Source organism: Phyllopteryx taeniolatus, chromosome 19, assembly GCF_024500385.1.
Source record: "Phyllopteryx taeniolatus isolate TA_2022b chromosome 19, UOR_Ptae_1.2, whole genome shotgun sequence".
In the NCBI taxonomy this organism is placed as follows: domain Eukaryota; kingdom Metazoa; phylum Chordata; class Actinopteri; order Syngnathiformes; family Syngnathidae; genus Phyllopteryx; species Phyllopteryx taeniolatus.
This window is the reverse complement of record NC_084520.1, coordinates 1570810-1583550: the sequence shown is the minus strand read 5'-3', so window position 1 is coordinate 1583550 and position 12741 is coordinate 1570810. Positions and strand designations below refer to the sequence as shown.

General features: G+C 42.4%; 1 protein-coding gene across 4 annotated transcripts in view; it reads right to left on the bottom strand.

The window, feature by feature from the left end:
* Positions 1–12741, bottom strand: part of mtr (5-methyltetrahydrofolate-homocysteine methyltransferase) — a 71583-nt gene that overhangs the window by 11137 nt on the left and 47705 nt on the right. For all 4 annotated transcript variants that reach the window (XM_061755633.1, XM_061755634.1, XM_061755635.1 and 1 more), the window contains 5 exons: positions 6425–6492; positions 5379–5499; positions 3418–3499; positions 3149–3247; positions 2887–2962 (listed from right to left, as the gene is read on the bottom strand). In XM_061755633.1, coding sequence (XP_061611617.1) covers positions 2887–2962; positions 3149–3247; positions 3418–3499; positions 5379–5499; positions 6425–6492 — 446 coding nt within the window. The remainder of the gene's footprint in view (positions 1–2886; positions 2963–3148; positions 3248–3417; positions 3500–5378; positions 5500–6424; positions 6493–12741) is intronic.

Here is a 12741-nt window from a genome sequence, read left to right as displayed (position 1 = left end):
TCCAGCCTGTTCAATAAAAAATAAAAAAATCACTTAAGAGTCTGTCCCGACAAAATCAAGTCGGACAAAAACCTAAAAAAGCTGCGACAAAATGACACGGTCCAAAGAAATTCCAGAACAGTCGAGAAATAAAGTAATTGACGTCTATCAGTCTGGAAAGGGTTACAAAAGCAATTTCTAAAGCGATAGAATCCCTGCCAACCATAGGGGGAGCCATTATCCTCACATATGGAATATGAAAATATGGAACAGTGCTGAACCTTCCCAGACCGGCCTACAAAGATTACCCCAAGAGAACCGCGATGACTCATCCAGGAGGCCACACACAAACTCAGGACAACTTCTAAAGAACTGCAGGCCTCCCTTGCCTCAGTTAATACCGAAGCCTCAACATGTCTGCCTGGACGCTTTTGCTTATTTTGGCGATGAAAGGGTCAGAAAATGTCCTGTGACTAAAAAAAAGATGTTGCCCCTTTTCCCAGAAAACTTGGAATTTTCAATATCTAGCAGGTTAGGGTTGCGTTAGATTATCCATAATGTGTCGTCAGTCATCAGTGTGTGACCTCAAGCTGAAACACACTTGGGTTCTGCAGCAGGATAAACGACCCAAAGCACACCAGCAAGTCAACTTCTGAATGGCTTCAAAAAAAAACCAAAATGAATGGTTTTGGAGTGGCCGAGTCAAAGTCCAGACTTGAATCCAATTGAAATGCAGTGGCCTAATCTTAAAAATGTTCAAAAACCTTAATGTTTTGCTGAATTCAAACAATTCTGCAAGGAAGAGTGGGCCAAAATATCTCCACAGAGATGTTTGAAGATGGATGGATGGATGGACTTGCTCTATTCAATATCAGGTCACTGAAAGCAGCTGAAAAAACATTCTAAATGAGGCAACACCAGCAAATTTTAATTTGATGAACAAGTGTTAAATTGGAAAAAAATAAAATAAAATAAAAAGGTGGCGGAATTGCTGCTATTTTTAAATCATTATTTATGTATTTTCTGCAGACTTCCAAGGTACAATGGAAAATGTATGGAGGAATTTTCAAGAACTGCTGTCAGTGAACTATTTCCTCCTACCGGGAGACTTTAACATTCATGTTGACAATAGCATGGGAAAGATTTTGAAAGAACTTTCTGCTATACTGGACACATTTGACCTCTCCAAACATAAAACGAGTCCAACCCACGCTCAAGGTCACATCTTAGACCTGGTAATCTCTAAGGAGGTTGAAACCTCTGTGTCTATTACGATACATAAATGAGAGACCATAGCAAAAATACAATCCATCAGGTTAAGTATCAGCATAAATCAGCAAAATGAAAAAATGATGGTACATCTCAACCCACCCAGGAGAAACTCTATTACCATGTCAAAGTTTATAGAGAAAACAGTTCAGCTGCTGAAACTGTCAACTAGCCGTCTTGACTCAATACCATCTGACTTTTTCAAAACTATTGTGAAATCAGTACTGGCTGTTTTGCAGCAATTAATAAATTGCTCACTTCAGCCAGGCGAGTTTCTTGACGTGGTGGAGGACTGGTTAGCACATCTGCCTCACAGTTCTGAGGACCGGGGTTCTTGTGTGGAGCTTGCATGTTCTCCCCATGCCTGCGTGGGTTTTCTCCGGGCACTCGGGTATCCTCCCACATCCCAAAAACATGCAATTGAAGGCTCTAAATTGTCCTTAGGTGTGAATGTGCGCGCGAATGGTTGTTTGTTTATAGGTGCCCTGCGATTGGCAAATTGTTGTGTTTTACTAATAAATCATTTGTAAATTAGTGTGAATAATCAAACGATACTTTATATGGTGGTGGTACACTAATGCAATCGTTTTTAAATGTATGTCAATCATATGATTGTGGTAATGCTCAAAATTAAGTGTTCTTCCCAGGGGAAGAGGGTTAGGGACCCTCACTATAAGAACTGGCTGCTGGCCCCTCTGAGTCGAACAAATGATCAAACAAATAAAAGCCAAGCCTTTTTTTTTCTTTTTTTTTTAAATTAATTGACCTGTTTGGTATGCCACTGCTTGTTGCTGACAAACCTTTTTGTCACAGTAAAATATTTTGCAAATATCATATCGCAAGTCATTGTCAATGTCAAAGTCTCCCGGTAGGAGGAAATAGTTTGTAGTCAGTACAGATCACTGACAGCAGTTCTGAAAATTCCTCCATAAATGTTCCATTGTACCTTGGAAGTCTGCAAAAAAATCAATAAATAATGATTTCAACAATTGGTGGCCTCAGTTCCCAAATGTTTATTGAATGTTGTTAAAAGGAAAGGTGATATAACATAGTGGTAAACATGACATCAGTCCCAGATTTTTGGGAACGTGTTTATCAGTTAGAACATGAAATATCGTATTCAATTAAATATAGGTTGAACACGATTTGCAAATTATTGGATTCGGTTTTTATTTATGTTTAACACAACGTCCCAACTTCATTGGAATTGGGCTTTTCGAAGTGAATGTATCATCCCGACAGATGACCGAGTTTTCATGACATCGTGCAAAATCGGCTCATCTGTCAAGGGTCACCTGAAAGCTGCAATGTCAAAACTGAACTTTGGCGAGCCCCATCGCGACAGTATTCAGTATTCATTCAGTGACGCCTTGAGATACGAGTGACTCGACTTCTGAGTTTTTTTGCTTTGACGTGCAAGCGCAAACTTGAGATATGGCTTTGCTATTCATTTCCATGGGAAACGATGAATTGAGATACAGCGCAAGTGTTTTAAGTTCCAAGCGTGCTCGCAGAAATAATGAAACTTGTTTCTCAAGGCACCAATGTATTAGTTTGAGGTAAGACTACGTATGCAGCCACAAATTGTGGAATGGTTATGAACAGATACATTTGGAAATATTTTATCAGACAATTTACCTGGCTTAGTCGCTGATAGCCAGTCAATATGTAGAGCTTTTTCTCTAGCCTGGGACAGAGACAGATACCGACGGTCCTAAAAAGAAAAAGTATAACAGAGAGCATCGAGAGAGGCAAGCCAAATGTATTATCTAAAACATACTACAGTTCAGTATCAATATGTAATCTGTGAAATGTAAAATTACTCCAATTATGGGAGCCTTCAATTGTGTATGCAACATTAGCAATAGGTTAATAATATAATAATGTTGCTTTGTCCTACCTTCAAGGAGTCGTAATGCTCTTGTCTTATTTCTTCATATTCCTCTTTCAGGTCTTCAAAGTAGTCCTCTCTCGCACTATCATCCAGAAGCTGAGAGCACTGACAGCACAATGAAGAAAAATCCAATTATGTGTTCCCTTGCCGAGCTGATTTTTCTCACCAAAGAATTCTCGAAATCAAACAGTGATCTGTGTTCTACGCAAAACATGCTCGTATGTATGCTAGCAAGTGTCTGTTCGCTAAGGTCGTGCAGCAGTAGACATTCTTACCACCACCACACCCCTAGAAGCGTCCAGAACATGGATAACAGGAGAGGTGTAGCGCGGGGCAATCTTCACTGCTGTGTGAGTCCTATCAAACAAGAAACATAACATTCCCTCCACAACAAATTCCATAGAAGTGAAGTGAGACACGCTGTCAACTGGGTGAAAACGGCCCACCAACCAGCCACTGTCCTCGGGTCATTATGACCCACTGCTGTACGTTCACGTTTGTAGAACCATGTTCCACCACCAGATGACAGACAATTACTACAGAATTCTGCAGCACGTGTCCTGACCAAGACCAGAAAGCAGGAACATATTACCCCGATTTGAAAATCACTGCATTGGCTCCCCGTGTGTTTCAGCATTGATTTTAAGGTTCCTTTATTGGTTTTTAAAATGGTCTTGGGCCTTCTTATCTCTCACAACTCTTTTGACCATATGAACCCTCGCAAGCACTGAGATCCTCCGGCACTGGCCTTTTAAGCGTTCCAAAAGTCAGGACGCTCTCACGGAGAGGCATCGTTTCAGTTTTATGGCCGCTGCTTGTTGAATAACCTGCCAGAGAACCTTAGAGCTGCAGAGATTGTTCTTGTTTTTAGCAACATGCTCAAGACCTACCTTTTTAATTTAGCTTTTAACTAAATACATTGGCTTTCATTTGTACTTACTGCTTTCATATTCTTAGGCCTGTTATTTATGATTAGTTTATTGCAGCTTAGATATTTTAGGTCTGTTATTTATGTTTGGATCATTTTTTATATTTCTTGGTCTATTATTCAGGTCATTTTAATAGTTTACGTCCTGCCTGTTTTTTTAGATCTTTTTTTTTTGGGATCATTTCTCTTACACTGATTCTACTGTTTTATAATATTTTACTTCTTTCAGTGTTTCCCCAGAAGGAGCCCTATGCGCAAGGAATTTAGGGATTTCATCACCTATAGAGTATTAAAAACCGGCTATTAACCGGATATTGCCACATGGGGTCATGAACACCTCAGAAAACCATTGTCAGTTAACACAGTTCGTTGTACATCTACAAATGCAAGTTAAAACTCTACAATGCAAAGTGAAAGCCATATAGCAACAATAAACGCCGCCGGCTGTGGTCTGACGAGTCCACATTTCGCATTGTTTTTGGGAATCATGGACGTCGTGTCCTCCGGGGGAAAGAGGAAATGGACCATCCGGATTCTTATCTGGTTCCAGCATCTGGTTTTGGAGTATGCTGCCACCCAAGCAACGTCTTATTCAGGGACGGTCCTACTTATTTCAGCAAGACGATGCCAAGCCACATTTTGTGAGTGTTACAACAGTGTGGGTTCATAGTAAATGAGTGCAAGTACTAGATTGGCGTGCCAGCTTTCCAGACCTGTCTCCCATTGAAAATGTGTGGCGCATTAGGAAGCGCAAAATATGACAACGAAGACCCCGGACTGTTGAGCAACTGAAGTTGTACGTCAAGCAAGAAAGGGAAAGAATTCCACCTACTACTACTACTACTACTACTACTGCATACTGAATAATGTTAAAAGGTAATGTAAAACAGGTAATGTAAAACAGTGGTAAACAATGTGTTGCAGGCGTCAAATTTAAAATGAGAGAATATTTGCAAAAAACAAAGTTGATCAATTTGAACATTAACTATCTTGTCTTTGTAGTGTATTCAATTGAAATGATTAGCAAATGATTGTATTCTGTTTTCATTTACATTTTACTCCTCTCAACTGAATTGGAATTGGGGTTTGTATGTGTTTCTTTGTCTTGTTTTAAAACTAGATCTGATATGAAGCACCATAAGCATAAAGCAAGCAAACCCAGAAATATGGGCCTTTGCCAAACAACTTCTCAGCCTCTTCTCGACAAAAACAAAAGTTTCTCTCGTCACCACAAAGTGTCTGTACGCTCAAACCATACTAGTGTGGCCAATGACAGAGAAGAAGAGCACTGCAGAGTCTTTGTATTACTTTGATGTGGTGGCTCCCCCGATCAACAATGGTGTTGCCATTCCCAGTCTCTCCATCTCTTTGGCCACATAGATCATCTCATCTAGAGAGGGGGTGATCAGACCGGACAATCCAATAATGTCTGCAAGAATCCAAATGTTGGATTAGTTTTTGACAGTTAATAATACTTGTGCACGATGTTCAGGATTGAATTAATAACAAGACTTGTTGCACACTTCTCAAACCACCAAAAACATTTTCTATCTGACCGTTTCTGATTGTTGGCGAAGAGACCAACGGCGGGACTGTTGCAGAATGGTTAGGTCGTAGACTTGCTTTGAAAAACAAACCTCTTGATGTCACAAGGATAGATTTTAGCCCCGCCCACAAAACCAGAAACATTTATGTGAAAAAGAGTCTTCAGCTATATCTCAACAATTCAGTACTATATTGTTCTCAGTCTTTGCACGTTTTCAGCACTTATCTTCAAACATATGAAATGTATTTAGAAACAAAACAACGATTTATGTTTTGGGGTACTTTAAGATTGTGAGCCCCAACCCGTTTCGGACCCTATTATCGGACAAATTAACTCTTAACACACCTCAGACCACAGGATCATTTTATAGGATAATCTTGTATACCATACAATAGTCTGGCGTTTGTCATCCTTGGTCAGGACGAGGCAAAATCAGGTACAGGGCTTAAAGCCTGGTACACATATAAAGATAAACATATTATGTATGAGTGGGTTTCACCAGATGGCAAGAAGTATTTTCCAAAACACCACCATTCCACAACATTGCCACCTTCGGTCCTTTCGGCAACATCCAGGAAACATCGGCTCAACATATCTGGTGGTGTTTCCTCTTATTCGTCTTTGTTAGATTAGGTTTGATCATGCAAGATTTCTGTCTTGGAGGACTAGATTCAAGATCCGTGGGTTAACAGAATCTACATATTTTCTACACTAATTAGTTTCTTGTATGCAACAGATACAGACCTGAGAAGAAAGATGGTAATGATTTCTGAACATGAGGTGAAATTTATTTATTTGCTAATTGTACCTGCTTTTTGTTGGATGGCCTCTCTGAGAATCTTATCACAAGGAACCATCACACCTAAGTCAACCACCCTGAAATACAAATATCATGTACACTGCAAAGAAATTACTGATGACTGATTATTGTAAAGGATTTGAATAAACACAGAAAGTGGATGACAATCCATATGAAAATCACAGTTCACTTTTTGCTGCTTCAAATAATTTTTTATGGTACTTATATTGCGACTTATTCGCTATATCGTAGGATTTTTGCGGTGATTATTTTTCCACATGGGACTTTTACTGCAGAGCAGTAAGCGCTAGCCAGAGGACAGATTGTATAAAAGACAGAGAATGTCCAAAATTTGGGATCATTTCACACTTTCGCAGGGGTGCTGGAGCCTATCCCGGCTATTTTTGGGCGAGAGGCGGGGTACAACCTGAACTGGTCGCCAGCCAATCGCAGGGCACATATGAATCACATTCTCACTTACGGGCAATTTAGAGTCTTCAATCAACCGGCCACACGTTTTTGGGATTTGGGAGGAAACCGGAGCATGCTGTACAAAAAAACTAAGAAATAAAAAAATTTACAATATAAATATCCCATGCGGAAACACCATGTACTACTGGTCAAAAAAAGTTACAAATTCATTAAATGTTACCTGTTACTCAAGATAAGTTGTCCTTCAAAAAGTGTAATCCAAAATTCATACAGTACATGAGTACATACAGTAAAATGCATGCATATAGTACATACATACAATCCATAGATATATAATACATAATTTCCCAATATATACCCACCCCAAAAATAACTACTCACTAGGGCTTCATGATATTTTGTTTACGCATCATCATCATCGCGATGTATGTGTGTGCAATAGTCACATCGCAGGGTCTGCTGCGATGTTGGTGTACTGTAATATACAGTGAAGCAAGCCACTGTAATATTAAGAGTGAACACCAGAGGGACGTGCTTGAAACATGCTCAAAACATTAAAAGATTGTACACCATTTCCTATTTCGCTGTGTAAATGGGAGTGAATGTGTTCTTTTGTAATACAGTACATAATTTTAAAAATCGATTACTCGGAAGGCGCCACGGTGCGAGACTGGTTAGCACGTCTGCCTCACAGTTCTGAGGACCGGGGATCAAATCCCAGCCCCGCCTGTGTGGAGTTTGCATGTTCTCCCCGTGCTTGCGTGGGTTTTCTCTGGGCACTCCGGTTCCCTCCCACATCCCAAAAAACATGTGTGATAGGTTGATTGAAGACTCTCTTTCTGACCGTATGACGCATTCCAGAAAGGGTTAAGGAAAGGTGGTATGAAGGTTAAAATACTGTTGCTGGTTAGAAGATTTGACTTTCCGGAGAGACCCTATGTCACGTGATAAAAAACGAAGGCGCTGATTGGCCGAAGACTAATCTGTGTATCACCGATTGATTGCTATTCCTTACAGTTCCCGGTCTGTCATAGCCAATTTGAAATTGAATTTGTCAAACTGAATCTGAAATGATCAAACTATGTGAAAATATATAATTTGAATCTTCATTGCGGATAAAAATTTCTTCCATTCACTTTCAAGTTTATTGGACTTCAGTTTCAAACTAATAAATTCAATTTCAAATTAGACTATTCAGATTCAGTTTTTAAATGCAATGTTTCTAATTAAACATGACAAATTCAAATTCTGTTTTTCAAATTCAGTTTGTAAATGCAATTATTCAAGTGTAGAAATTCAAATTCAAATATAAATGATTAAAATTCAGTTCCTGCTGGCACGTATTCCAGCCCATACCTACCATGGGATGTGGGAGGAAACCGGCGTACCAAGAGAAAACCCACACAGGCACAGGGAGAACATGCAAACTACACACAGGTGAGGCCAGATTTGAACCTGGGTCCTAAGAACTGTGAGGCAGATGTGCTAACCCGTCGGCCACCGGCCATATTATCGTCCATATGGTGATGATATGGGATTTATTTTCTTTTGTAATATAAGAATAGTTACATTATTTTACAATCCCAATTCCAATGAAGTTGGGACGTTGTGTTAAACATAAATAAAAACAGAATATAATGATTTGCAAATCATGTTCAACCTATATTTAATTGAGTACACTACAAAGACAAGATATTTAATGTTCACACTGCTAAGCTTTATTGTTTTTAGCAAATAATCATTAACTTAGAATTTTATGGCTGCAACACATTCCAAAAAAGCTGGGACAGGGTCATGTTTACCACTGTGTTACATCACCTTTTCTTTTAACAACATTCAAACAACGTTTGGGAACCGAGGACACTAACTGTCGAAGCTTTGTAAGTGGAATTCTTTCCCATTCTTGCTTAATGTACGGCTTCAGCTATTCAACAGTCCGGGGTCTCCTTTGTCGTATTTTATGCTTCATAATGCGCCACACATTTTCAATGGGAGACAGGTCTGGACTGCAGGCAGGCCACTCTCGTACCTGCACTCTTTTACTACGAAGCCACGCTGTTGTAACACGTGCAGAATGTGGTTTGGCATTGTCTTGCTGAAATAAGCAGGGGCGTCCATAAAAAAGACGTTGCTTGGATGGCACCATATGTTTCTCCAAAACCTGTATGTACCTTACAGCATTAATGGTGCCGTCACAGATGTGTAAGTTACCCATGCCATTGGCATCATAGATGCTGGCTTTTGAACTTTGCGTCCATAGCAGTCCGGATGGTTCTTTTCCTCTTTGGCCCGGAGGACACGACGTCCATTAATTTCCCAAAACAATTTGAAATGTGGACTCGTCGGACCACAGAGCACTTTTCCACTTTTCATCAGTCCATCTTAGATGGGCTCGGGCCCAGAAAAACCGGCGGCGCTTCTGGGTGTTGTTGATCAATGGCTTTTGCTTTGCATAGTAGCGTTTCAAGATGCACTTACGGACGTAACGCCGAACTGTATTTACTGACATTGGTTTTCTGAAGTGTTCCTGAGCCCTTGTGGTGATGTCCTTTACACATTGATGTCGGTTTTTGATGCAGTGCCGCCTGAGGGATCGAAGGTCACGGGCATTCAATGCTGGTTTTTGGCCTTGCCGCTTACATGCAGTGATTTCTCCAGATTCTCTGAACCTTTTGATGATATTATGGACCGTAGATGATGAAACCCCTGAATTCCTTGCAATCGTATGTTGAGGAACATTGTCCTTAAACTGTTCAACTATTTTCTCACGCACTTGTTCACAAAGAGGTGAACCTCGCCCCATCTTTGCTTGTGAATGACTGAGCAATTCAGGTAAGCTCCTTTTATATCCAATCATGGCACCCACCTGTTCCCAATTCGCCTGTTCACCTGTTGGATGTTTCAAACAGGTGTTTGTTTGATGAGCGTTCCTCAACTTTCTCAGTCTTTTTTGCCACCTGTCCCAGCTTTTTTGGAACGTGTTGCAACCATAACATTCTAAGTTAATGACTATTTGCTAAAAACAATCACGTTTATCAGTTTGAACATTGAATATCGTCTTTGTAGTGTATTCAATTAAATATAGGTTGAACATGATTTGAAAATCATTGTATTCTGTTTTTATTTATGTTTAACACAATGTTCCAAATTCATTGGAATTGGGGTTGTAAGTAACCTTACAAAGGACCTCATCCCAGGTTATGCAGAATCCGTCAAAGATGCTAGCCTTGAAGCCCTCAATAGCAACATGGCACAACCTATAAGTGATGCGGAGCACAAAACCTTAACAGATAAAAATCTCGCTTGAACGCTCAGTTGCATCGTTGTAAACTTAGTGCCACAGCTAAAATGGAGCGATGCTGGAGCTGAAGGAAACTCAAACTAGAAGCTGAACCGCAACAACAAATCAACTTAACGGCACAGCTAGCATAGTCCAACACTCGTTTAAACCTTGCACAAGCGCGCCTCAATGTTGAAACTCAGCTTGAGATGCTCAAAGAAGAACGCTCTAAAAGCGTTGAGTACTCATGTGAACTCATGTCTCAATTGACAGTACTAGAATCTGACCTGCGCCATCTGCAAAAGCTAACGCTAGAACAGGAAGCCGGAATAACACTCGTTCGACGGGAATTACAGGCAGCCCGCAAATGAATTGCCAACCAGCAACAACTCTTCCTACAGCAAACACTGTCTGATGACATCAATGAGCGCACAGCTGTCAGTCTGCCTCCTAGGATCGACAAAGCAGAGCTTGGTTCCGACCTCCCTGGGATACGGTCAACGGCCCCTGCCACTTCGCAACGCCCCTCTCCGACCCTGGCACTGCCGAGCCGCTCAATGCCTCCCCTGCGTTTGTATATTATCCTGGCATCTCTACAGGTATGAGCTTAAAACACTTAGAATTGCAAGCAACATTCCGAGATTTGAACCTAAATCTGACGGTTCACACGACACAGCCGCGTACCTTAAAGACATTGACTTTTACCTCAAACGATCTCTTGGCGCTACTACTGACGATAAATTGTACCTTGTTAGAGTTACATCTAATCAGGAAGTAAGTTTCTCCCTCAGCAACCACCAAAGCTGCATTCTGCTTGGCCAGGCGGTACCCATCAGCTGCCCCAGCTGTCCCACAAGACAAAAAGGCCCGATAGGACTCCTTCTTCAGATTGACCGCATCCCTCACCAATGGTGTCCACCAACGCCACGACAGGCACCGACCACCTTACGGCCACAGCTCGGTCGCCTCAGCAATGGAGGCACGGAACATGGTCCACTCGGACTCAATGTCCCTCGCCTCCTCCGGGACATGAGTGAAGTTCTGCCGGAGGTGGTAGTTGAAACTCCTTCTGACAGGGGATTCTGCTAGAAGTTCCCAGCAGACCCTCACAATACGTTTGGGCCTGCCAGGTCGGATCGGCATCTTCCCCCCACCATCGGAGCCAACTCACCACCAGGTGGTGATCGGTTGACAGCTCCGCCCCTCTCTTCACCCGAGTGTCCAAGTCATGCGGCCGCAAGTCCGATGACACGACCACAAAGTCGATCATCGAACTGCGACCTAGGGTGTCCTGGTGCCAAGTGCACGTGTGGACACCCTTATGCTTGAACATGGTGTTCGTTATGGACAATCCGTGATGAGCACAGAAGTGCAATAACAACACCGCTTGGCTTCTGATCGGGGGAGGGGGGCCGTTCCTCCCAATCACGCCCTTCCGGGTCTCACTGTTATTGCCCAAATGAGCATTGAAGATCCCCCAGCAGAACAATGGAGTCCCCAGTGGGAGCGCTCCCCAGCACCCCCTCCAAGGACTCCAAAAAGGGTGGGTACTCTGAACTGCTGTTTGGTGCATAGGCACAAACAACAGTCAGGACCTGTCCCCCCAACCAAAGGCGGAGGGAGGCTACCCTCTCGTCCATCGAGGTGAACCCCAACATACAGGCGCCGAGCCGGGGAGCAATAAGGATACCCACACCTGCTCGGCGCCTCTCACCGTGGGCAACTCCAGATTGGAAGAGAGTCTAACCCCTCTCCAGGGGACTGGTACCAGAGCCCAAGCCGTGTGTGGAGGTGAGCCGGAATATATCTAGTCGGAACCTCTCGACGTCGCACACCAGCTAGGGCTCCTTCCCTGCCAGAGAGGTGACATTCGACGCCCCTACAGCCAGCTTCTGTTGCCGAGGATCGGATCGCCAAGGTCCCCGCCTCCCTCCACCACCAATGGGAAGGGGGATCCACGTTACCCTTTCGGGCTGTGCCCGGCAGGGCCCCCATGGGTGCAGGCCTGGCCACCAGGCGCTCGCCTTCGAGCCCCACCTACAGGCCTGGCTCCAGAAGGTGCCCCGGTGACCCGCGTCTGGGCAAGGGAAAACATCCTCTTTAACATCATAAGGGTTTTTGGAGCTGTGCTATGTCTGGTCCCTCACCTAGGACCTGTTTGCCATGGGTGACCCTGCCAGGGGCTTAAAGCCCCAGACAACCTAGCTCCGAGGATCATTGGGACACGCAAACCCCTCCACCACGATAAGGTGACAGCTCAAGGAGGTGCATTACAATGTCAATGTTCATTATTTTAGAATTAGAATTGAAAGTTAATTGTACTTAAAACACATAAAATATTGAGAGAGCGCAAGAGCAATTGATAACACAACAATATTGTACAAACAGTATAAAAAAAGAGTAACAATTGTAATTACAATTATTATAATACAAATCTGCAATACAGCGGGACCGCTAAGCAAGAACTGTGATATAGCATAGGATTACTGTATCTGTATTCGGTGATGATAAGTTGCAGGGACTCATTGTTCCCCGGTTAGGACTCATTGTTCCCATAACATGTGCATCCCGGGACTCACATAGTATTAAGTGTACAATGATGTTTGTAATCTTT